This window comes from Amia ocellicauda, chromosome 11, assembly GCF_036373705.1.
Source record: "Amia ocellicauda isolate fAmiCal2 chromosome 11, fAmiCal2.hap1, whole genome shotgun sequence".
In the NCBI taxonomy this organism is placed as follows: domain Eukaryota; kingdom Metazoa; phylum Chordata; class Actinopteri; order Amiiformes; family Amiidae; genus Amia; species Amia ocellicauda.
Genome location: NC_089860.1, coordinates 8,528,727 through 8,556,658, shown reverse-complemented (window position 1 = coordinate 8,556,658; position 27,932 = coordinate 8,528,727). Strand labels below are relative to the sequence as shown.

Genomic DNA, 27,932 nt, shown 5'->3' with positions numbered 1-27,932 from the left:
CAAATATGTTTGCTATGTGTGTCTTTATGCAACCGTTCATATCGAACCAGACCCAGTTTCAATGGGATTCACATGAACCAACTCCTGTCTACAGTTTGATGAGAAAAAAAAAAAAAACTGATGTGAATTTCAATAAAAGACCACAAATTGTCCAGTTGAAAACTTTTCTTATTCCTCCCAAAAAATGTAACAAAAATCCTATTCAACATTTGTAACAAAACTTCATAAGGAGACATAACACTGAGGATGAGACCAAACAAATTCATTACAGAGAAATCATTAACAGTGTTCTTAAAAAATAAAACCATTCAACAAATGGGATTTAGGAAAAACAATCAATATAATCCAAGATGAGAATGCAATAATTAGTTTGATTGACAATAACAGGGCATGAGTTTCCATGGGTTGCTGTAGCGTCTGGAGTTTAGGATTAAAGATTCTGGAACATTCAACTATGATAAAAAGTAGTTTTTTGGCAGTGAAATTTTGCACATTTCTTTGCACAGGATGCTGGATGCTGCCCATCCCCATATCCCACACCTTCAATTACAGCCGGAAAATCTGTCACGTTGCAACAATTATATACGTGTGGAAAAAAACACTTGTTACCCAATTAAAAGAATATTTACAAATGACGTCGGAATGTCTCATGAATTTCCATTAAAAGGTGGTTTTTCATTAGCGCCTTCTTGGATGCGATAGTGCTCAAAGCCTGCAAATGAAATGCTTGGTAGGCCTGGGCAGAAATGGAATCACCACAAACTCCAAAACCACATGGACAGATTCTGAACAGGGCTAGCAGCTCAAAACACAAGAAAAAAACAAAAGCATTAAGTTTTGTGGATGTAGTGTGATCAGAAAAAAAAAATCTCCGCCATCAGAAACGTAAACGCAGTAATCGGGATATTCAAAATGGGCAGGAGGATCTCTTTACAGTACGGATTAACAGGGTTGTCTGGCCTGCACTGGTCAGGACAATGGCACATACTTGCTATTCCAAGGTTTGGCACCAGATAACTGTTTTGGTTCGTATCGCTGAATGAAAATCGAAGGATCATATAGTTGTATGCTTCGGAAATGATAACCGGGCTTTCCCTCACTCAACTATAAAAGAAATGCAATGGACTCCTCCAGAAACCTTCATTTTGTCAGTATGTCCTAAGTATGCAGGGAAAAAGGCGTGCAGGTTTTCCCATTGACCACCAAAAGCAAAAATCTATTCTATTAAGGCATATTGAACAGATTGGTGTCCACTTTAAATTGGGAACCAAAATACTTTCAATACATGGGCAAGATCAACCGGTAAATCACAAATAACTCTCATTGTAGATTTGTACCATTTACACCCACTGCAAAACCGTATTGTAATTAACATTTTTATATATAGCACAGTTCTGTTCTTACTTAGATTGGCAACATATATACAAAGTTTGGGTGACATAGATGGCTTGCTGGAGTGGAGATATATATAAATCCCAATAATTTGACTCCGATGTTCCAGTTCAATTCAATTGTAATCACAGTGCTCGCATGAAGGCACACAAACACATCCCGGTTTTTATCAGTGAATGGCAGCAGTGTCTTGCTGTTGGTACCAATCAAAACCAAAATATCAAATCAAAAGATCATGTCCGGAACGCCTTGAGAATGAATTTACATAATTAAGCCATCACCCTCGAAACAATTTGCCATAAATCAACACTGTAGTGTATAGATTACTACGGGAGGAAAGTAGATGTATGGATGCGATCGCTGTGTATAAAATGGTATGATTCTGTAAAAGAAAAAAAAGAAAACGCTAAAATGGATTCCTCAGCACCATTTTATAAATTGTCATGCAATGGAGCCATTTGGCTTTAAATTCCTACATTTAATACAGTGACAAAATGATTGGGGGGGGTGGGTCTCAGTGTTGCTTCCATCAGCTCACTTCACTACAGCTTGTCCTACCCGTTTGGTTATGCAGTAGCCCTTTGCCTTCGCCACGATCGATCTCAGAGTTCTGGGGTGATGGAACCAGGCAACACACACTAATGGAGAACTCTTATGGTAGCCAGCAATGTAGTGTGAAGTCAAGTCTTTATATATTTGATGCCCTGGATTCTACCACTATTGAGACAAGCTAGAGAACTCTGAGGAAAATTGTCCCACTACGTTAACTAAAATGTGCCCAGTTATCTTTAGCGTCACATTTACATCTATAGTCATGCAATACCAATGAGAGGGACAAACATCAGTAACGCAGTAGGTAGACTGATTGAAGGCTGCAGTGTGTTGGCATTCGTTGTTTTTTTAACCTCTGAGAGACTGACAATGAAACGCACTGAGGACGAGATACAATGACTTTAAAAAAATAAAAACATGTATAGACTTTTTTTTTTTTCTCGTTCGGTCTTTTTTTGCAAGGGAATAGAAATGCGCATAATGGGAGATTGGCCTGCTAGGTCCCAATGGTATAAATTAATAAGGGCAAATCTCTTTGTGTTGAGCTAGTGGGCGCCTCCTGCAGGGGCACTCACAGCAATGCAGTCTCAGGACATCTTCCCCAGCTGGATCTTTTTCCAGGCCTCGGAGGCCGTGAATATGCAGGAGTCAATGATGCCAGCTACTGTGAACGTCCCTCCGATGATGGCACAGATCTGCAGGTGGGGGAGGCAAGGAGTTTCAGCACTTATGGAATGGGTTTCAGCAAAGTAAGCAATCACATATTTCATTTTAAGCTGCCAAAGTGTCAACTACCGTGAAAATCGAACTCCCACAGTTGTAAAGAGTCATCACGGGAGGCCTATTTTATGCAAGAAAAGAAAATCCCAGACTCCCCAGCCTTTCCCATGGAAACCGAGCGTACAGGAAGCCCAGGTGCTAGGTAACAGTACAGCCAGCAGGCACCTCGTCATAAACCGCAAAATATCTTGCTGTTCACCGTTCTATCCCCTCTTCAAATGAAAATATAGACTTCAATAAACATCAAAAGTTGTAAATCTAAAAAAAACGTTTCTGGAATTATAACAACCAAAAAATGGTTTAGATATTTTTCCAAGGTCTAATTAAGCAGCTGGAATAAAAGCAATTCACGGATGTTCAGCTTTAAAAGGCCGTAGGTTTACAGTTCAAGGCCGCCCACATATATGCCTCCATCTTAATTTTAACCGCGCTTATTAATGAACAAACTCAATCCACAGTTGTCAACGCCTGTTCCTTTGAAAGTGGCGCCCTGCTCTCCGCTCTGCGTGTGCGTGTCTCTGACGGGTGTCTCTTACTCCTGTGTACACAGCGTGACTCACCGTGGTGATGAAGCGGTAGAAGGGCTGTCGTCTCTCCGTGTATTTCACCGTGATGGGGCTCAGGTCGTAGCGGAACCAGATAGCTGGGATAATGCGTCCGGTGTGACTGTAAGCCACGTACTCCTGCCAGAAGGTGACAGGGCTAATTAGGCACACGCAAGAGGCATTCATTTGGATTTGAATTGGGCAAACAGTCCCATCACGTACGCAGCGTAGATTACACGCCGTTCCGTGTAAGAGTCTATAACCCCTCCATTCCATGTAGTTCTTAGTAACCCTGGTGTTCTTGTGTAACCATGCCGATTATAGGATGACTAAATGCACCCCTTGCAGGTGGTGTCTAGGCAAACGAACTGAGCCTGGTACACATGCTAGTAATATGAACTGAAGATACTAAGTTATCCATGGACAGCTATTGCCTCACTTACAATGGCTCGGCTCGCCTGTCTATAGTGTAAATGTGAGCCGAACTTTCTGAACCAAACCAGGCGGGTAGGCTAGTGTGAACCCAGCATTGGTGACTAGGCCAAGGCCAGTTAAAGAGTAAAAAAATCCGGTTCATCTTTCAATGCTAAAATGTCTTCTTGAAAATATATTTTGGAATATACAGCATATTGCTAAAAAGGTTTCTTTCAATGCATAGGTGACAGAAAAATCAAATCTAAACTCAACCGAGACTTAAGCAAGACACTATCTTTTTGTTTATGATTAAATGAAGATCAATAAAATGTTTGAGACACATGAGTAACTAGTACTGCCCCAGAGTTGATCTGCTTTGTATATAAACAGATCAAGCAAGTGTTCTATATCATGGAGATAAAGTCATGTAGAATGCCCTGAAAGGTATCGAAGTGTTGGCAGTACTCTGCAGTGATGAAGGTAAGGTCAAAATCAACAATAGTGTCCATTACCTTGTTGGCTACGGTGTACTGGTAAGAGAATCTCTGTTTTCCAGTCATATCCTCATACACAGTGGGCACAATCTTCAGTATGTAGTCGTGGGAAGCCAGTGCTGTGGAGAGAGGACCATGACGTAAGAATCCTGTAGCAGAGTATGGATCTTTATGCTACAGTGCAACTCAATTGACAGGAGACCCCTCAGATGAAGAGCAGATGTTGGAACCCAGGACTATCTAGTCTCCCAACAATTCCTCAAACATCAACCACCTTTCTAAACAGACAATCTTGTGCAATCAACAATGCTTAAAAAAACACTAGCCTGTAAGTGGTAACATTTAGCTTAAAGTGTTCAAGTTCTCAAACTATAATGTTTTCATGACCTAATCCTGTGTGTTATTGTGAAGGAGAGCTAGGTCCCAAAATGAGAAATACCCTAGTGCTTGGGCTGTTGGATTCTTATCCTGTAACCTTTCAAATTCAACCACTAGGTGGCTCATTTCAAACGGAAACCCTTTGACTCTTACACCAGCTGAACCGTTTCAGATGCATTTCTCTGAGCATAATGACTCTTCTTTTGGGTGTGTGGCTCCTGGGAGGAAGAGTTCTCATTTCTAGGTTAAGATGACTTCAGACCTGACTTCATCTGCCTACATACACACTCATCAGGTTCGGTCTCCACCCTGGTTTTGGACTCAAGCCTGGCGTATCCCACGTGGGGGCATTTTATGGCAGGAAATTGGGCCACCATAACCTACAGTTACTACAGTACTTACGGTTAGATTCCAGTCGGTCAGCTCCGCCTAATGCGTTGAAGGCCCCCTGAACGTTCTCAACCTGCAGTCAAGATGACATACAAAACAGTTAAAAAAAAATAAAACTTAAACTTTAGCTACATTTAATCCTATTAGCCCACATGGGAATTTAATTGCAATGAATCCACTAATCATGCTTTCACCACATCAACTAAATAATATTTTTTGTGTGTAAATATACACATATACAGACAGGTGACAAATTAAAGGAAAAACCAACAAAGTGTCTCAGTAAGGTGTTGGGCACCACGAGCCCCAGAACAGCTTCACTGCTCTTGGCACAGATTCTACGAGTCTCTGAACTCTACTGGAGGGATGAACACCATTCTTCCAAAAGATATTCCCTCATTTGGGGTTTTGATGATGGTGGTGGAGAGCGCTGTCTAATACGTCGGTCCAACATCTCCCATAGGTGTTCAACTGGGATGAGATCTGGTGACTGCGAAGGCCATAGCATATGAGTCTCATCATTTTCATACTCATCACACCATTCAGTGAGCCCTCGTGCCCTGTGGATGGGGGCACTGTCATCCTGGAAGAGACCACTCCCATCAGGATAGAAATGTTTCACCATAGGATAAAGGTGATCACTCAGAATAACTTGTCATGATTTGAAGTGACTTTTCCCTCTAAGGGGACAAGTGGACCCAAACCATGCCAGGAAAATGCCCCCCACAGCATAACAGAGCCTCCGGACCCCCTCACTGTAGGGGTCCAGCAGTCAGGCCTGTACCGTTCTCTTGGTGTCCCACACATGCACTCGCCCACTTGTCGAGAGCACTAGCCAGTTGAGACGGAAGCTCCTGCCATTCGTGCCACGATAATGAACCCTCTTTCAAAGGCACTTAGATCCTTTCCTCTTACCAGCTTGATCCAAAATTGGGGTCAACTGGGCCTGCTTAGGATTTGTATACATGCCACAGAGCATGGTAGGATGTTAATTGTTTAATTGCATCATGCAGTACACCTGTTTGGAGGCATCTGCATTCATTATGTTCCTATACTATTTTATTCAGGATTTTCCTTTAATTTGTCACCCGTCTGTATATTTCATGAGTTGGGTGTTCATTCGCAGCTGGGAAACGCATTTTACACAGGAATAAAACATAATAAATTGAAAGTCACTTTATTAGCTCTACCAGATTTCTTTAACGTCCCATAATAAGTAGTTTTTTTGGGGGTTTTTATGCCAAAAAAGTTATTCACCCAAACATGTTTATGGTCATATCAACCCATCACATGGCAGCAGATTGTGTTTTATGTAAATCACAACACAAATAATTCTAAGAAAACCACGTTGTCTCCTGCAATTTCAAAATTCTGGAGGCTTCAAAATAAACATTTTAACATTAGTCATCTGTGGTGCCATCACACACATTCTGGGCGACTTAGTTATCACAAAACATAGGCCTACACATTTCAAAACGATACCTGTAGCTTTTCCCCGAAGGCCAGTTTGTGGATGACATGGGTCATGTCCGGATTCTGGGGCTGGGCTGTGGCACTGTGTGTGGATACATGAAAGTTGCCAGGTACCTGCAACAGTGCACCAAACACAGGCATTAGAGACAATGGGACTGTATGAGTCAGTGTAAGCAACAATGCTGTTCTTCCCCCATGAACACAATTGTATTACAACACACAACCAAATATAATAATAATTAAAACAAATATATATAAATGAATACAGGTTTAACAATACACCACTGTCCAGCACAGGAGCACATTAAACAGAACCCTGACGTATGGTCATCTGTTTCAATTTAATGGAGAATTCTCTGGAAGATGATTTAGCTGTGAGCAATTCGATTCAAGCATTCAGCTCCTGGCAAGAAGATGAGGTCTATAAATGCACAGGCTCTGGCTATAGTTATGAACTACAATCAGAAGCCAGTTATATCAAACCCTGCAGTGACAAAATTCAGGCCCAGCACTGGGTACTATGGAAACATTCTGTAGACAAAGAAAATAAAACAATCCATTTCCTGGTTGTTAGTGTAGAACGTTGCAAAGTTCTGTTGAAAGTTCTGTTTCCTATTAAAGTATCCAAACCAATATACACAGCACTGTCCATAAGACAGGCATTTCATTAACATATTTATCTTACTGCCTTTTCCTTAAAGTATGTCATTTCTTGTCACCATTCCAGTATTGTGTGGGTTGTGTAGTGTGAAACTGCATGTTTTGAACTAGTAAGACTTTTAGCATTAGAAAAATTGACATGGCAGTGACTGTTTTTGAAAAACAATATCCTGTGAACCCTACATTACTTCCAACTTAAGTACTGAATCATAAACTGAAAATACTGAATCATAAACTGAATCAAACATTTTTTTAGGGCTCTGACTGCCTGCCACACAATGTGTTTATTGGCTGCCAACATTCCTACCCTCTTGGGAAGGCGATTCAGACTGATCCACACATAGACCCTTACTTTGTTTATGCTGAATTTCCCTTCAAATCGGCAGCCGTAGCCATTGTTCAGGGGGACTTTCATGGAGTTGTCAATGTGGCCAACTTCATGTCTCCCCATCTCATCTTGAATATCTAACCCAACGACTGCAGGGAAGGGGGGAAAAATAAAAAAACTGAAATTAGAAAAAATAAAACTGTACTCTCACTCTACTAGAAATACATTCCAGTTTGGTTGTAGATATCTACCACAATCAACACATCCTGGAAATAACAGGCAGAGATATTCTAAGCAAACATCTTTATCTCCTAATGCAACACTCTTCAATGGAGCACTTTAGAAAGCAGAAAAAGTTCACATATCAAGTTCAAAAATATGTCCCGTCCCAGACACAGAGTATAAACATCTCAGTGTGTGTTCACCAAAGCATCAGTCAAGTGCTATTTATGGCACCTTGTTGGCACAAAAAAACTAAAAAAAATATTCACTTCTCATAGGGGAGCATTTAACCTCTTGTACTGCACAGTGTTGAACATCTAGTGCCTGTAACTCTGGTCCTGAGGTACCACCATCTCTTCTGGTTCCAGCTCAGCTCTAAACTACCATTAACCGGAAAAAACTCATAATTGGATATTTTAAATTATTGTCACCTGTTCATCAACTGAAATAGTTCAGGTCATAAGTGCTCAGCTGGAGCCAAAAACAGAAGACAGGGGGGTACTTTGAGAGTTAAGATGAGAGGATACCCATGCCTGAATGCCAGAACATAACAGCTGCAGTGAATTGGATACTATTTCAGGTCTTCCGGACAGAAGGCAATTAAGGAGAAACAAAATAGCCTGATCTCGCTTATTGTGATGATTTTCATTACATAAAATACAAAAATAAAAATACCATTCATGAAAGTTAAAATATAAGACGGTGACAGATATACTGAGGAACAAAAAAACATAATAACAATCAAGTGAACATAACAGACACAGGCTATGTACCGTGTTCATTATTTTGCCAAGCATGGGGAGAGCCTTTCAACACTCTTAAAACATAAGACCCGATTGAATTTAATAGCTATTCTTTTAGAAAAAAATGTTTTCACCATGACGGTTTCCTGAAAACAAAGGTTTTTAGGGAGCCACTCATATTTCTTTCGCACAGGCATGATGTACTTTGAAACAAAGGTTAATACCTTATAGTGAAAGAGGGGAGGGAAGAAAATGTTAGTCAAGTAAGTCAAGGAAACTACGGAATATACAGACCTAGCAGTTCCAGCATACTGGAGCACTGTTAAGATCTAAGAGCAGCACACATAACAGCACTCTTGATTTAAACAAGTGACTGTAATCAGGATTGACTTTTTCTCATATCTTCTTCCTGACACTCATAAATCCTCTTCAGGGCGGTACCTATCGAATCAGAAAGAGCAGCGTGGAAAAACAAAGGCCATCACTTTCCACTGTAGGCAAACTGCTAGCTCTATATTAAGTTAATTAGGTGGGCAGGACGCACATGGTGGAAAATCACACCCCAAAGTATTTTGACCCGATAATCAGAAGGGTAAAGTATCTGAAAGAAATGGACTCTTAATATGAAAGAGGAGCAGGCAGGAAAGAGGGAATTCAGCTCTGACTTGTTCCTGAATTAAGCCACTGTTCTGCCTGGGTGCAAGTATATTGCTGCAATCACTGAGTGATTTCCAAGCATTAGTCTTGGTAATAAAAGAAACAACAAAAACAAATAGTCATAATTCAACCCTTTCCTTGCATGTTATATTTGTGGCCTTACAGATTGGAAATTGATCTGAGGTGTAATTAACTTTCCAATGATTGTGATACTTTGTTGTATTGGAATTTTTAAAACATTATGTGGCAGCTATTATTGTATTTAAATGTAAGGTACAGAGTTAAAACGGGTATACTTGTTGCTTTCCACATAAAATTAAATTTGGACAAAATAGATGTATTAATGGAGAAAAACCTGCTAGAGGATTACATGATAAACATTGACACACATATTGATAGGCAGTGTAGAGAAATTAACTTCAAAGCATATTATACATTTCTTAGCTTCCGAGTGAAACGTGGTCTATCCCAAGATGGTCTCGCAAGAGGAAATGTATGTAACCTGAAAAGGCAAATCTAGCAACACTGATGCCCAACGTTCACTTTCCAGGCGACTACAGCGGAAACCAGCCCATGTCTGGTACTTCACAAAATTGCAAAGGTCGCCTGGATCTTTTGTTACTCTGACGGCTGGAGGCCCACTCGCTGGCAACAATGTGGTAATGTTGGTTGCGTTGGTTGGATGTGATGCAACCCCACCATCTCCATGTATGAAATAATACAATTTCACTTATATGGAAGGATTTCATAGTGCGTTTGTCTTAACGGAAGTGGGCTCAGTCAATTAAATAAGCGAGTTACGCAAATCTATCTGCAGGTTGTATTGACCTCATTGGGTTTGTCAATTTATCCTTGGTATGAACTCAAGCAATACAATAGTAAAGTATTTAAGTGATTTGGGGGTTTTGGTTAAGTTGAGATCATTAAACAAATCAATATTATGTTAAAAAAAAAAAAAAAAAAAAAAGATTGAATGATTCTACAAAGCACTTGTTTAAAGTACCAAAAAGGTCAGAGGGACCATTTGACCCCTGGCACAGGTTACACTATGACAATCCTCTCTACTTTCAGGAAGAGCCAGATTCAGGAACCTTTCATTTACATATGGAAACCCATTAAATTTTTTCTCCAGAATGGACATCTTTAAAAAAAACATAATATTAAATCACTTTATGATTCCGGACAAGCAGGTAAGGTTTATTTAAATTGAAAGGTTTGAGGGAGAATCTAGAATAGATTATGATCTAATGAAAGACAAGTATGATCAGATCAGACCCACATATAAGGTGGTTTCACATTTTCTGTAAAACTTCCTGTTGACTCAATTAAGATCATATGAAATTCAGCCAAGTTTTACACTTTACAAAGTCAGGACATTTGCTTGCCAATCTTACAGCCTGTATGGGTGTGTTAAATATCAACAATTACACTTCCCCCCCCCCGGAGCATATTTTCTAGCCTGGGTAATGAGTGAGAAAATGCACGATCGCTCATCTTGGCCCTGCAGAATTTGACTCGAATCCAGTAGCCTGACACAGAAAACTGCTTAGTAGGAAGGATACAGTGCAGAGCAGATGAAGTGGGAAAAGAGGAACACGTGTGTGAACATGAATAAACATCTGGGACACTAGGATCACCGTTCAGTGGCCTCGCTTACAAGATCTCAGAGCTTAGTTTCTAGCAAGATTTAGTCCACAACAGAGAAAACAAATGGGCATTGCTTGCAGGCAGTTCTTGGAAGACCACCCTAGTACACCCTAGGCCTGATTTAGGGCTTAGATGCTTTCAGTGCTTACAGTACTGCTGGATCTGCTAGTAGTCTTGTCTATGACCTTTAACAAGTAGATCATTTCAAACATAAATAAATACATGGAGAGCATACATCAAAGCAATCTAGGTCAGTGTTGCAGTTGTCCATGAACACATATGCTGGTGTCTCTTTTACAGCAAAAAAACAACAGATAGAGGCAATGGAAAAAGACGAATGAATAAAAGAGTGAATAGGAACAATAGATATATTTATATATACTCACGATCACAGTTCAAGTTTGGCAAACTGATGTTTAAACTCACATCTATCTTCCCCCCACTGTCCTTATCTGGGTCATCCACATACAGTTCATTTACTCTGCAAACAAAAAGGAAAGGTCAACAAAGTATTCAAAATGCTATGCTAAGTAGAGTTCCAAGTATTCTGCCATGCCATTGATGCACCAACGGGGCTTCCATCTCTGATACATGGACAAAGCTGGACTTTCCAAGACCTGTGTTCGAAGAATCCAGGAGACAAGCTTGAGAAGCTCAAGGTACATCAGGTTTTAACTCTCCTCATCCCACCTGAGAGTACAGGGAGCTCTGCATTTTGAGACCAGTACAAAACCAGTTGGCCAAAAGCATTTAAGTGGCTTGAGTCATGGGGAACAAGTTCAATTGCCATCATTAAGCAATTCAGTCTAATTCTAATATGTCCTTGGGTCGACCAAACAAGAAGATCCCAACGCCCACGATAAGGCAGAGCTTGGCACAACTTTGTGAAAGACGTTATACATATCTAACAAGCTATTTGTATGCCTCGAGACATCCACCTGAAGAGAAAGACTCTACAGCACTATATTGTGGGGCATTTGTGTCCAAAAGAATAATGTGAAACCACTGGTGTGACTGAATTACATGTCTTCGCCTGTGTCATTTGAAACATCCATTAGAAAAGACGGAAATGCAGTCATTCGTTTTGCTTTTATTGAATTGGGTCCAAGCATTAGGTAAGTTAAATGCCTAACATCACAAATCTAAAATGGTCCACATTGCTCATAGCCAGTTCATCACCAACATGTGGGGAGATCACAGCTAATACATTTTGAGCATCCTTTGCAGTGTTATTGCTGGCACAGACTTCATTTTAGTGTGCGTCTATGCATGGGATTCGGCAAGTTTCTGACATCACATCAAAGTTAAAGTTACAGTTTTATTCAATATATATTAAATTAAATTTGATTAGATCTACTTATCGGAAAGGATACTTTTGTGTTTGGTTACATTCTTAATTTAAAAACAAGTTGAAAATCTCAAACCTGTTTACCAAGAAATACAAAAAGGCATCTTCATTCATAATAACAAGGAGAATGTCAATTTCCAGCTGCCAGACAAAAACAAATTCCAATTCGAGGTGGGGGAATTGGGGCTGGGGATTGAACTCCAAATTCACATACCAAAGCTTAAAATACAGTTCCCAATTGTATAAAACGTTGCTCTCGCCAAACCCCTTAGCCTTGCTGCCAGAAATATCAAATGTAAATATTTATACTTAAAAGGAGCTTATATTGGCAGCAGTTTCACATTAAAGCCGCCTTTTGCCTTTACACATGGAAAGGCGCTGTGACATTTTGATACAATGGACAACTTTTCAAAATGGGAATTGCCTTTTGCCAATATGGTACACAAGCGGGCAAAGATCCTTTTCACAACTGTTTCATAGAAAATATTTCCATAGAATAAAAAAATAAAAAGGACTAAAAAAATATTAGAATTAGTTTGCAACTGAATACTGTAGAGGGACATATAATAAAAGCATCCTTTAAAATGGACTTTGTGTCACTCTAAAGGCCTTAGCAGCTATGCAGACAGAATAAATAATAATGACTGAGGCAGCAGTCTGTGTGTGCGGAAAAAATACTTTCCTATCTTTAATCTGAAGCCAGAGATAACAGCAGCTCGCCACGTAATGGCTCAAGTGCGTCGTACCAGTTTGGCTCAGATGGACACCAATTCCATGGAAAACGTATGACACAATGCTAATCAGAATTAAATCGAGGATAGAGTGAAATCGATTGTTAATGGTGCATCTGTAATAGGGCATTAGTCTACAAAAGTGCACATGAATTTGACTTGGGTGGGGACCAAAATGATGAGGACACACAAGCCCAGATTATACATACATTTCTGTGGCAATGAATCCTGTGAGCTCAGACAGGAACAGGAAGAGCATGAAGACACAGCAGCAGATTGAAACTGTGGGGGAGAAGACAAGGAGGTTTTAGACACCATCGTAATACAGCCTGCTTAAAAATCACAGGCTGGCTACAATTGATCCAGGTCAACCGATAGAATAAAGTATATCTTCCAGATGTTCAGCAAAACTTTCAGGTCTCTGAAAGTCAAAACTCACAGGAGAATTCGACTGTGATTCACAATGACTGCTCAGGGTTTAGGAGATCCTGCAGCTCCACAGTTATAGTATCCTAACAAGATCCCTGGACTAGTTTATTCCATTGAGGTAACATTGTCCGAATGGAAACTTAGTCACAAATGTTTCCTAAACTGTTAAGACATAGGGGGTTGTTTATATACTTCACAGAGAATTACTGTGAAGTAAACAAATAACCATTCCAAAGAAAAGGCACGTTTGTTTTTCTGTGGAGTATGACTGAGCGGGCCTTATTGTCAAGGAAAAAATAAAAATAAATCGAGGACTTAGTCATGACTTAGTAGAAAAACAGACCTCCCCATGTGAGGGCTTACAATAAAGAGACAGAATAGTGAATAACAGCTTTAGCATTATAATTCACCCAAATGTTTGGTTGTTTAAGGTGCCTCACAGTTTGAGTAAATATCACAAGATGTAGTCAGTGGCGAGATGGTTGGTGATTGGCTGAAGAGACGGTAGCATATTGCTCACTGGAAAAGCTAACGGAATATGAGCCAGTGTCAACAAGACCTGGATCAATTTTGCATTTGAACAATTACAAATTGTTCTGTTTGACAAATTCCTAATTGACTATATTTGAAAATGTTGAAAAGTATTTTGATATGAATTTAACTAGTATTGGATATTCTCCATTTTCAACCATTTGTATTTGAATCGATGGATTGCATTTGAAAATATAAACATAGCACAACATAAGAAGAGATTATTAACATAGTCCCTACGAAGAGAGTCAGAAAAATATTCCATCTGTCCCAAAAGTCTAAATTGGTCACTTAAATGAACTCCTCGTCTCCTCCCTGCATGCTTTATCTATTAGCCAATGAGGGGAAGAAATGAGACAAAAAGAAAAATGTGTTTGTTTTTCAAAGCTGAGCTACTAGGTGTACTGCTGGAAAAATATCTACCTTGCACACACAACACATATAGTCAGTGTTAATCATAATACTGTTAAACGTTTAACTACAACACAAGAGACTCAACATTTACTTTCAATTGGAGTCTTAAAGGTTGGTAATTGTAGACCATCTTTGTTGCTGTCATGTACAAATGAGATTGTATTCTCAAATACAACCCATACAATGGTGCCAACTCCCTGCTACACCTAGAGAGGGGGAATGTAGTGTGGCCAGTAGGTAGAGAGAGAGAAAGAGTGAAGTATTTGTGAAGTGGGAATGTGAGCACAAGGCAATGTGGGGCAGTGGAAAGAGCTGGTATAGGTGACCTAACTGTAAAGAACTTACTTATTTGAAAATCCCTTCTTTGTTATTTTGTACAATCAATGATCAAGCAATAGGTCATTTCCAGCCCCAAGAAAAATCACTAATTCGTGACTCAGACACATTCAGAGGCATTGACAGTACACACACACCCTGCAATTATGCAGACTCAAGGAATGACCCACTGAATAACAATGCAAATTCCAGAAGACAACTGCAAAACATCATCATCACCTTCCTGAACAATGATGTCACTGCTGTCATTAGAACGGGATGTTAATTAACAACAAACAAAAAAAATATTCAATCCCATAATAGGCTTCAATCTTTGTCCAGATTTTACCAGATTATAACAAACACAGAAAACAAAACCTCAGCTAAGTAGTACGACTCATTTTCACTTTAACGCTCAGTTTAACATAATCACTCAAAAACGGGAAATCATCATGTCAAAACTGTGTATTTCCACATGTAAACAAGAAAGGTGGTTGGTTTTATTAGGACACTATGAGTTACACAAAAGGAGTACAAAATGTCCAAGTAAGCAAGTGAAACTGGTTATGTGGGATCTACAACAAAACAAAATGCTATGGTGTTAATCTAGAAGAAAAATATGCCCCCGAAAACTGAAAATAGTACAAATCACTGGAAATGTTTAGTAGTCCTAAAGATGGTTTCAGCTGTGCCATATTAAAATACACACACCCCAAGAATTTAAACAGTATAATTGGTTTCCATAACGTGTATGTCAGTGATATAAATAAAGTGAAAAGCTACAGCAGGCCCCAAATGACACACAGGGTCAAGCTACAGGAAACTGCTGCTTTTGTCTATTCAGTTTTACATTATACACTGTAGAGTATGATACACTATCTGTGTGTGCTCAATTTTAATATGCCAGGGTTGAGATAGGATGGTTCTTTTAATGAGAACCATTAAAATCTACCCTCACTCAAGTTTTTTTTTTTTTTTTTTTTTTTTGCTTTAATTTAACCCAGTTTTCTCTAAAAGCCAATTGGCACTGCCTTGGAAAATGTGCGTTTCTGAGGAAGTCATGTGACTACACAGAAGTCAGGTGATATGGCTTCACCTGAATGTACTAATCATATTTGTAAGATGACACAATCGGTCCCACCCTTGCTGTTACGCTGTCATTTGACTCATTCTGATTCACGTCATTTCAGTTTCTTACAGCAGGCAGGTCACTCAAGTTCACAGATATCTATACTCAATTGTAATGCATACGAGCTGAGCTGTACAATGGCATGACGCAGGTGAAGTGACAACTGAGGCCAAACACAGGACACTGAATTAAAACAGATGTGTGCTTGAAATGGAAAAATCTGCCACATCCTTGCATCTAAATGGTTTTCAAATCATGACCTTTAAATTATGACCTAAGACTTAAATCTGCCCAAGTAGAAAGTTTCAAATATATATTTTGAATTAAAATACACAAACCTAGCTTGAACATACAGATGGAAGGATAAAATAAACTGCTTATTCAATAGTACAAAGGGCACCATTTCCAGTTAATATAGTCAATACTTTGCCATCAGTTTAAATGCTTAATCTTTTAAGAGTCAGAGATCAATTGTCTTTCTTTTTAAATCAATTACATTTCCCCCTAGTTCTTTTTTTATCATTCCAAGCACACTTAAAATTCCTTATACAAGAACTGAGGAGCCCTTGGCTAATCCCTCAGATCCTTGAACCAATTTCATCTGCCTTCGGGTTTCGCTATGAAAATGGTTTTGCATCGCAAAGTTAATTAACTACCAAAGCATTTGTCATTACAGGAACACAAATTAATACATGTACCATTTAGCCAACAACCCTTCCAGAACTGCATTATATTTTTATTCCACAACACTTAGGGCCGTATTCATCAAACACTGCCATGGTAAGTTTACATCCATCTTCTTGAGAAAGAAAATCAATTAAGTTTAGTTTTCAAAGGTTGCATAAATCTTTCAGGAAGGTAATATAAAGCTGTCTGTAGGCCTTGGAAGGGTTTCTCTTTGGTTTTGTAATATCCAGCATGCATTTTCAAAATATTGACAAATTCAGCATGGTGGAAAAACACTACGCGTATGTCTCAGAGTCTCTAAAACAAATAAATGCTGTTGCAAAGCTTCGTGCAACCGGCAGCAGCCAGGCCTTCTATAAGAGGGTGGAGTGGCTTCAGACTGGTGACCTCAGCACTGAGCAACTTGAAACTGAAACAAAGTGGGTCAAAGTCACAGATCTGGATGAAAAAAAAAAGACCTTAACAAAAGTTCAGTGTATCAGTCTAGATGTATTTACTCATTTATTCAAATTAAAGTCAGTGTGTGAAGACAAATTATTATTATTTGAAATGTCTGGATAATAATGTAGGTGAGTTTATATGATGCATCAATCTAATATTATATACTTAAGTGTGTGTGATTTTGCCCTTTACGATACCTCAGACCTACTATTACAATTCATCCCAATCTATTTTTGCTTTTAAAAAAATTAATTAAAACTAAACCATTACGTGCATTTTTTCCCCATTCTTTAGGAATGTTTGTGGTCTGGCAGTATCTGGGTCAGCCTGAGGAGGAGGCTGTTTCTGCACCTCGGAAACATGCTGACACACAATTACAGCTCAATCCCAGCTCCAGACACTCCCTCTCATAATCACAACCGAGAGAGAGAGAGAGAGTGAGAGAGAGACACTCACCTGATGATGCAGCCCTGGTGACCTGTCTCTGCAAAGCACCATGATGGAAAGGATGCAGAAGGAACAGTTGCAACAGATTGGGAAAGTAAAGCCCATGACAATGACACAAGAGCACAGAATACTTAAACCATGAATAATCAGCATGGCAAACAATCACGAAGGCAGGACAGGAATCGCAAACAGAGGGTCCACTGTTAGTAACAGGTTTCCATTTCTACAGAGGTAGGATGATGAGGTAAGAAACCGACTGCATCCTTAAGAACAGAAATCAGCGATTACAAACTGTAGTAAAGATCTAGTCCTTTTAAGAAAAAGGAACAAATTGGAAGGTGGTAAAAGACAAATGTGTGTTAGGGGGGCTGAGATGGGACAGTACTACTCACTGAAGGCTCCTGTGTAAGTTGGCTGGGTCAGGTCTTTGGGTACTTTCCTGTAGACATCAAATCTGTGGGTCAGAAGAAAAATAAAAAGTAAGCAAAGGGTTCTTGCGGAGTTTGCTTGCATTCAAAAGTACACCATGTTCCCATGAAGCACAGCAGCATTACGGTAGTGCCGAGGAATGTTCCTGCTGGCAAATGTCCATCACCCGGCCAGAGGGAATCAAATCTTGAAGCAATACATTTCAGTTTTGGGTGTTGTACAAGTCTTGCTAAAAATGATTCCGAAATCCTTCCAAATCTTCCAAACCGTCTGACCTCTAGATTGGGTTAATGTGATGCAAGACCCAGGGATCATGTTCAGAGATGAAGGCCTAAATGTTGCAGCCCTTTCTTAAACACTTGTAGATAACAGTGTGTAGTTAGGAAATATCTTTACAAAAAAAAAAATATATATATATATATATATATATATATATATATATACTCTTTAATGTCTGCAAATCTGCTTCCAATATCCAATTTTACAGTGCTTGGCAATGAACACAAATAAAATCAACCAAGATTCCCAGGTGTCACAAAAACAGTACACCCGACAGTGGGTCACATGTTGCTTTACTTCTTTCAGGATCCGTCACGGTTCTTTGACCTAAATTGACTGGCATAAATAAAGAGGGTTTGAGAAAAAAAAACAAAAAAAATAGTGAAAAGTGCCAGACTGCCAAGCATACCCATTTGGTTTTTAAAATGCTCTGTTGCTCAGTGCCAAAACGATTCAATCCCATGTGCTACTACCTTTCCTAAATCTGCCCTTTTTTGGCATGAAGATCTTTTCTTGGGAATTTTGGCCCACCCTCTCAACCTGGCCCTCCATCCCAAACATCCACATCTGCTCAGATTCCTTCCATCGCGCGCTGCCAGAGAAATAATGACGAGTGACGCAATACAAGGAGGGAGAGGAAGCACGGAGACTTCCTGTCCTAGCACACAGACCACAGCATACACTTCAAAACACAAAACGCCAGCCTCTCGCGCGCTCCCTGCCTGCCTGGATCAGGCTGTTCTCACAGCACTGACCTCAAGAAAGGGGGCGGCACCATGCTTTGTACTACACTGAATTTCAACACACATTGCAAAGCAGCAGTTTGAGGTAGAATACGAATAGAAAATGGACAATTTTTTAGGACTAATGAAGGATCATGGGTGGCTGGTCCACACACATCGACAGTTCTATACCCTCAAGAACGTGGTTCTGCTGTTGACAGCAACATCAATCTAATTTAAGACCAACAAACTCCCTTCTCATAAATCTTCACTTAATAGCTGAGCATTTGAGTGGCCAGCGAGCAGGTCATTATATCCACCCATTTGCCTGGGGGTATGAATACAGGCCTGCCCTCAATAAATTGCATCCGATTGTGATGGGAAGATAGGAGGGTGTGTACAGGTACAGCTGTGTGAAGCTCAAAACAACAATGAAAAGGGTCACAATTTAGAGCTCCAGGACAAAACAGTTGTGTTAGACGGTCAATTATGGGTTGCAAAGCTGTAGATAACTAGCAATTTGCTTTAGTCAACCTCAGCCAACATCCCCCACGACCCGCCTGGAGACTTGATAGAACTCTCCAATGGTAGTTTTGTGTGAACATGCTGACAATACCCTTTTACATTTATTCTTAGACCACTGCTGTGTGAAATAAATCAACATTTATGTGCTCATATGTCTTGAATAGGTGGTCATGAACACAATCTCAAAATGTCATTAATTCACCCAAAAATCATGAACATTTCAATAACTAGCCTATCTACTTTCATACTTGAATGAAACACTTAGATTATTTTATAACAGCGGTGCCATGTGCATTTTAAATAACACGTGGAATTTGCCAGAACAAGGATCAGTGGACGTAATTGGTTAGTTTTTATGTCACTGGCATCCAAATCGAAGGTAGACTACTAGTTAATGGTGTCCATCATGCCATTCTTGTTTTTAAATTAACAATCCAAAATGCTATCATCAAAAATAAATACATTTTGGTCAATAGCTCTAGTGTCCATGTCTTAGGATTACGATTTCATTATCAAACAATAAGTCACTGTTTAACTTAATAGGTGTCCACCTTGGTAGATTTGTGTTAATATCTTGTGTTTGGGTGTATGTTAAATATTATAAGTTAAGTATCAATGAAATTGACAAACTCTATACAAATAACCTTCCCCTTGGTTTCTTCAAATCACACATGTCAAGGCTACATCCAGCTAAGAACAGGAAACGGAGAAGTATTTTTAGAGTTTATGTAGCAATTCTAGACACAGAGGGGAATCATTTTCCAGTGGAATGGTTTTTGGAACACATTGTACTCTGCATTGTTGCACACATTCTCTGTCCCACTGCAATAAAAACAGTGACCTGTGCAATAGGTGGATACAATGTTTACAGAAAGTACAGAAAACATGGATTTCATCATTACCGCCCTTCTGGACTTACGCTAACCCTGCTAATAGTAACTGACTCACACACCAGAACACCAGAGACAAATAGGGCAACTGGGGAAGCAGGCTTTATTTGGAGTAGTAGGAGAGTATACAGAAATACTCTCACAGATGTTTCTTCGTTAAAAGTACAGTAGATTGGAGCAACAGTTAAAAATAAATCTGTAAATCCATGTATTTATTTTTAATGGTTTAATTACAGTGTTACTTTCATAGCCTGTTTGATGTATTGTTTTGTTTTTTTAATTGCCATTAAAAATAATTGGTCCCACTAGGAGAATCTGGCAGGGTGACAAATTCTCAAATGTGAAAGTATTTTTCTTTCATGGCGTGTGTGTGTGTGTGTGTGTGTGTGTGTGTGTGTGTGTGTGTGTGTAAAACAGCACAATACCATGCCTTTATTTTACTGTTTAAATATTACCACAACACAGGCAGAAGAATCTAGCCCAAGGGTGGGACCCAGGAATGAAAATCCAGGAACAAATTAAAAACGGATTCTACCTTCAAAGTTGTAATTATAGCTCCAGGGCAGCATTCACAAGTTTACTGTAGCTCACATAACAAGGCCTGCATAGCTTATTAGGAAACCCTCACTGTAACTATGACAATATTTCCCTCTGTAGCCTAGACAACCATTCAAAAATAAACCAGCAAGGCCTTATAATGTCAGCCGTAATCTCCGGGCTCTTAAAACAGAGCCGTATCCTATTGCACATCTCCACTGCCACCTGTCAGCTCTGGAACTTCCCTCTCCTGTTTGAAAAGTTAGTTTGAAAAGATCCCTCCACAATTTTGGAGGATCTCATCATCTTTACCAGGTGATTACAGAAAATACACAAAGTCTTTATGTTGGGAAAATGAACCGTTTGAAATCTGCATTCACATTCAGGTAAGATAGGGTTATAGAGGCCTATTCAAAGAAGCCCCTACAAAAAAGCCCAGCCAGTGCCAATCAGACACGAGAGAGAACTGTGGGGCGAAGAGGGACGGCTCTAGTGCATTTGTGGCTGCAGCTTTGAATGGGGTCAGGCTCTGTACACTGAATTACAGGAAGCACCAAGTCCCTCAACACGTACAGTGCTAAATGCAAAGTTTACCTAGCAAAAGCCATATGCCACAGGGGTGCCATCAAAGAAATGTAAGGGTCAGCACATTCCTTCTATGCACAGCTGCCCTCTTTGCAAAAGCAGCTGTACCACCTCCAATGTTGCAATTCATTTTGGCTCTGGGGAGTATAGCACAGCAAGTCTGGACACGGCAATGCATGGCGATCTATTTAACTGTTGCTCTAGACCAGGGGTGTCAGACAAGTCCTGGGGGACCGCAGTGTCTGACAGCTCCCAATTAATTAATATCATTATTTACTCTGAACCTTCATATTTTAATAACCAATACCTGACAATTTGTTGATTCCTCAAGACATTTATCCAGTTAATTAGACCAATTAAGAAGCCAAGAGCAGACACTTGCAGCCCCCCCAGGACTGAAGTCTCACGCCCCAGCTCTAGGCGCTTCTTTTTTTGGCATACCACAGTCACAACAGCTTACATCAGCACTGTTACTCACACTATGGAACAAGAAGAAACAGTTTTCACTGGCTGAAAGTAGATCCCCTTATTGTGCTGGGAAAAACACTCCACAGCTGAAGAGTACAGCACATCCTGTACACACACCAGAGCATATGGGATTTATGACCAGATGTATACACTGCAGTGTGACAAATATAAACCCTGCCATAGGGCTGGGCGATATACTATGTTTTTGCGATATAGTCGATATATTATTTTGTGTGAAATGCAAAATACACTATCAGTAATAAAGTATCATGAGTATTGAGTTTTGGCTGTTTTTATGCAAGTATGTACAGCTGCAGACCGGGAGACTATTGAACGTGGGAGGAGTAAATGTCAATCATTTTTCTAAGCAGTCAATCACTTTGCAGGAAATGCTTGTCAATCTTTCTTTCACAAGTAGTTTTGAGGTCGTCAATCGGGAGATGCAACTGCTTATAAAGTTGCATGTTATTTTTACAATCAGATGGGTTTGTGGAATTACGATCATGAATGTTAAAACGCTATATTTTTTAAAAGCAATGGAAGAGAAAGAACAAAATAGTTACTCTGTTTTAATTAAATGTTTGAATATACACTATATATAGAATAAAGTTTAACAATTGGAAAGCAATGTAAAAAAATACAGAACGTTTGATTTTCTTTTTATTAAGATGGTGAAGTGGTTCAAATCATTATTTGTGTATATAATAATAATAATAATAATAATAATAATAATAATATAATATCTATACGTCTCTCTCTCTCTCTCTCTCTCTCTCTCTCTATTATATATATATATATATATATATATATATATATAATTTTACATTTTCTGTGGGCTTCAGGAAATCTATTCCGAAGGATCAAGTGTATTCAGTGCTTTTTCGTCAAAATGTAGTTTGACAGCAAGTATTTGTTATTTTGCGCATTGTTTTTACAGCATTTTTTATTGTTATTTGTATGTATTTAATGTACTAATTTAAAGTCATATAAACAAAAATCATATTTACCATTACAGTCTAGTAAGTGGTACCGTTTGTTATTTTTGTATGTTTAATCATTAAGAAAGACGTGTTTTAAATATAACTTTGGTTTTATTTGGTAGCTTGTTTGGAGAAAAACAAGAAAGAGGTATCCTGTATCGCCCAACTTTATATATATTATTTTATGGTCATATGGCCCAGCCCAACCCTGACACAGCATGGTTAATGAGGAGAAGAAGTGGTTTTCAGGGAAATCACACCAGTCATCTAGTGTTTGAAATTGTGCGAAAGGCGTTGATTGCATTTTCATCGATTTGAACAAGAACGTCCTGTTCTCTACAAGCAAGTGTGGGACCAAATGTAGCAATTCCACCCAGTAGGAAACTGACCTCCAAGTGGTTAGTTACACATTGAAAGTGAGAGTCTGCACATAGGTCACCCAAAATATCAAGAAAAAGCAACTAAACAAGAAATGCCCAATCTACTATAATACATGAAACAGTCTTACACAATTTGTTTTCTGCCCATGAGACACTATTACAGTAAACTAACATTCATGTGGCCCATTTGAAACATTTTGATGTTTTTACACAATGATGGAGGGAATATCTGTATCATTCTGTTATCATATCTTAGGTTACTTAATGCATCTTAAATTATACAAATCAATGTATTTTGGAAGCATTTTTCTACAGCATTGAACAGCAGATTTGGGTCAAACAGTTTCCTTCAAGATGTATACAAGATGTACTCAAATCCTGCTGTCATCATTAAACAGGATGTATTGCACAACAGCTCAAGTCAGCAACTATGAAGAACATTTTTTTGGTTCTTAGTTCTTATGTCTGGTTACTGAAACGGCAGTTATCAGATCAGCGGTCAAGGACTGGAGTTCAGCTTCACATTTGATTCACTGAAGGAATGGAACTAGGTCTTGCAAGTGTAGAAGGCCCAGTGACCCCAGGTTAACTGGACATAGAGAAGAACACTGAACCTACACACCTGGATTGTGCAAGGTGCTTGTTTGTGAATTGATGCAAGCTTTCAATTCAGTGACACACAAATTCTGGCACCTACACATTGGGGTCTTTATTTTCCCTATGTGGGCTACCTGCCCACTCCAGAGTAGGCAAAACACATGAGCAGGTTACTCACGTTGGAAATTGACAGGCACCTCTCACATCACACCTATTCACAACGACCAAATCTACCTCCGCTAGTGAGTAGAAATGTCAAAGGGCGGATTTCTTTAGTTTTCATGAAGAACTCCTTCAATATATTGCTGTGACAGATCAACACTGACAGTCAAAACCAAGCACTGGAGTCACACATGCGGGAAAAATTGCCGTTGCTATAGTTACTGTATACCAGTGTCAGCCATTGGAAAATTCCTGGTCCCTGACATTCAGGGAGGATGCCAAGCCCAGAAGATCACAGATCACAGCTCACAGACAGGAAGAGTAACAGCTTTCCCAGAAACACTTGCACGTTTACCTTTACCTTTTTCCTACTTGCAATTTTACAAACAAGTATGAACAAGAACGGAGTTCTAGTTTCAAGGGCGTGTGGGTCTCAGGAAGCAGATGATTACATGAAACTCTCCAAAAGAGCAGCCTGCAGGGTACAGATAAAAATGCCGTTGACCAGCTTTCCGGAATTGATCGAGTCACATGCCATCGGCCCAGTAGAGCCACACAACAGCAAGGAATTGCTGCAACTGCACAAACTCCAAAAAGGGTTGTGTCATTGATTGCTCCTTTGAGCCAGTTAATTGTCAGCCTAATTCAGTTTCAATAAAGAACCTTTATGTATTTGTATTGTTCCTAGTGCTGGACAACCTCGGAAAAAAATCAAAGAGCAGAAGTATTTTCTGGAGCTACAGCCCTACACAGCTCCAGGTAAAAGTCATCCTGCATTTTCTGCCTACAGGTATCAGCAAATATCCACTACCAAAGGCTCCGGAACAGCCACAGCTGTGCGTTAACCTTGCTGGTGCACTAATTAGCCAACACCTGTTCTGAGCTTTAAGAACAGATTCTACATGCAGATCTGCATTCTGTCCCACCCCCTAATAACATACTGCCACAATGAGACGAGAAAAGCACAGGTGCCTCTAATGGTCTAGAAAACAGATCGCTGGGCAAATTAATGCTAAAGGCTACACAAGCACAGAAAAAGTCTGGGTAGAGAACATCTGCAGGACGAATATGGTCATTTGTCTGGTGAATCTGACCTCCGTGTGCTAATTGTGATATTCTTCTTCCTTCAAGTAGTCATCTACAAATTCTAATAAAACGAATGTAATTGACTGAAGGTGTGAATAATGTAGGAATGCCCACAGTCTGAAGGGATTAAATGAACACGCACAATAATCTGGCAAAACTTTACCCTAATACGGTGTCATACTGTACAACAGGAACACCATAGGAAAGCTGTTCTTAAAGTCAGACTAAACAACATCTTGTATTTTCATGATTAATTTGTTGCGTACATGGATATTCCGCTGGTGCGTTAAACATTGAAGAACGTAAAAGCATTTCAAAGCACACCTTTTTTTTTTTTTTTTTTTTTTTATAAATACACAAGTGTCTTTACTAGAGCTACCCAGTAGTGGGTCATGAATGAAAACTAGGTCAATCACTCTACAACTGGGCTCTTCAGGATTAACGACCTGGTAATGCCTACTATTTCATTCAGCTGTGGCTATTTTGTTTTGTTCTGGTCGTTGCCTGTTCTTCAATAACATTTTGGACCGTTCAAAACCCAATATATTGTGATTAACTTATTCCTATTAGCATTCTCTAATCCCTTTGCCTAAACCAGCCTTCTCTCCCAGCCAGGTTGGTTTTAATATTTTAATTTTATGCTTAACAGCTCCTGCATTACAGGATTACCCCCACTCCCCCAAAAAAGGAAAGAAAAAGTGTTTTAACAAAATGCTTTAAACAAGGCTGGTTGATTTCTCAGAGGGGAATCTCCTACCATTTAATAAGGTACTGCTGGTTTTCAACTGGGCTTTTCTAGTGGAATCTTTGGTAAGCTTAGAATCACACAAAATAGATCAGAGCCACATTAGCTGGTACGTTTTGATTATTTTTGCTCCACATGTGCATGGAATAAAAAAATAAAAAAAGCCGCTACACTTGCCTCACAGCAAACAAGGTCCAATCAGCACTCCACTCCCTCTGAACTATTTGCTGATCAAACACAGGGCAACTATCAACCAGTGCAGGTCTCACATAAAATCGCCTCTACCAGCCATGGCATCAGAACAAGGATTCAAATGTAAGTCCAAAGGTCCTGCCTGTCTAAATAATTTCAGGGCCTCACCTCTCCTGAACCCCCAAGCCCCCACTGTAAGCAGAGTGCCTCACAAAGACCCACAGTTCAGTGTCCATTAAATACAAATAACAAAATAAGTCAAACACACACAAAGAAGAAAGGCAAGCTGAGGAACAGTGACTATACTTAGTCCAATATTCCACAAGGAATAGCTTAACTGGCCTTTTAAACTTTCCCTTCTTGGTGTCCCACTATAAACCCAAGCTAATATTTTCCGTCTTAGCAAACATACTCTTCACCTGAGCCAAGCAGTGAACACGTGGCACATATGCTTATCCCTACTTCCTGTTGGCATCCTGGAGCCACGTGTCCTGATTTCATTAGCACCATTGTGTAATAAGCACACACTCCGGGAGGGAGAAGAACTTAACTACCTGTGAGCTTTGATCAAGCATGCTTTGATCCCAGCATGAAATTCACCTCTTATTTCAGAGAATTGGATATGGCTACTACAACAGCAAAGCATAGGGTAGACAGATTATGGATCGGGAAGGTTGTGAAAATGTCTTCTTTGCAAAGAAAACCTTCATCACATATCTGTGCACTCAAGGATTTTATTGTATTTTATTGTACTCTGAGACTACACTAGTTTTAACTAAAATGCATCGCCACCCACCAGTAACACACTCTCACTGGACAGCTGTACAATCATTACTGCTGCCTTATTTGCAATCACTGAGCATGGTTAGTATGAGCTATAGAGTAAAAATAGCAAATACCTGATGCAATGCAACTCACAGGTGATGGGGTTTTATTATAGCTCTGTAAAATGTCACATTTGCATATATTGTGACAACTAAAACTGACCCAAAGACGTTGCTAAGCAGTTTACTACACATATATGGTTCAAAATGCTATGCCAAGAAGAAGAAGATAAAAAGACATATCTTCAACATTTCAAAGGGATTTCTGAAGTTCAATTGAACAGGAGACATCACTTCAACGCTGTCAAATTAAATTGCACAGTAACATCTGATTCAAAGTGAACCAGACAAGTTGAGATTTCATTTCGCGCCAGAACTCAAGTTATTCTACAACTGACATGCTACTTGCATAATCACAGATTTAAAATTCATTGCGACTTTTGACAAGTCATGTGATCTGCAAATGCAAAATCTGAACTTGGCGTTTGTCAACTTCTCTGTGCCAATTCAAACCGTATCTTAGTGACAGATAACTTTTTTTTTAATTGAGACTTTCAACCCTGTGGAATCTAGGAAGACACAATTAAGGGAAACAAGGCCTCGATCAATATTAAAACTTGTTGAAATGGCTCTGATGCAGTCATAACAATATTCAAATTCAATCAAATACTTTCATTTCATTTCAATACTTAAGGCATCAAGGGTCCACAAAGGGAATACAAACTAGGCTTTATTCCACGACAAATGTCAAGGATCGCTTGAATTGATGTCCCACCTATTGTGCACCTACCTGATGCTGTTACTCCCCGTCAAAAGATACCAAATCACGTCTTTCTTTTGATTGGATGATGATTATTATGACTATGACATTGGTGTGTCTGTCTGTTTTAATCCCAAGAAAGACGATTTACAATACGTTACTTTAAATTAAAACACTGCATTCTCTGTGCACAAGTTTGTAAAATATACTCAATGGGGGGATTGTATAAATCGCCACATAAACCAGTTTATTTGCACAGGGACAGCAAGTCTAATTATTGTTGTTGAAGGTGCACAGGCACCAAAAGTACTCACCTTCTGACATCGAAAGTCATGATTTTTGCATGTATTTAACACGAAACGTAGAGAAATAAAGTTAAACGAGTTAAAGGGACCACAGCTTCAATTTGCGCTTCAATCCTGCCGGCAGCTCACACCGGCGGTGACGTCAGCTTAGGACGCTTTTCACAACCCTATTGGCTGCTGGCAGTGCGGGCTCTGCTTCCGCTTCCGGCTGCTCTTTAAAGCGATAGGAACACGTTTGCTAAAATATCATTTATTTTACTACAGTCTGGCTGTGTTGCCCCCTGAGTGTTTCCCACCCAGTTTAAGCAGTTGGTTTCAG

The 27,932-nt window shown here is 39.5% G+C and overlaps 1 protein-coding gene across 1 annotated transcript; it reads right to left on the bottom strand.

Moving 5' to 3' along the window:
• Positions 1–147: 147 nt before the first annotated feature.
• On the bottom strand, positions 148–27,772 carry ergic1 (endoplasmic reticulum-golgi intermediate compartment 1). Its single transcript, XM_066716543.1, has 10 exons — positions 27,623–27,772; positions 17,540–17,601; positions 12,964–13,036; positions 11,062–11,156; positions 7,431–7,555; positions 6,428–6,532; positions 4,958–5,018; positions 4,196–4,296; positions 3,285–3,407; positions 148–2,639 (listed from the first exon to the last, which is right to left on the bottom strand). The coding sequence occupies exons 1-10, from the start codon at positions 27,640–27,642 to the stop codon at positions 2,532–2,534; spliced, it is 873 nt and encodes a 290-aa protein (XP_066572640.1). The 5' UTR covers positions 27,643–27,772; the 3' UTR covers positions 148–2,531.
• Between the last annotated feature and the right edge of the window lie 160 nt (positions 27,773–27,932).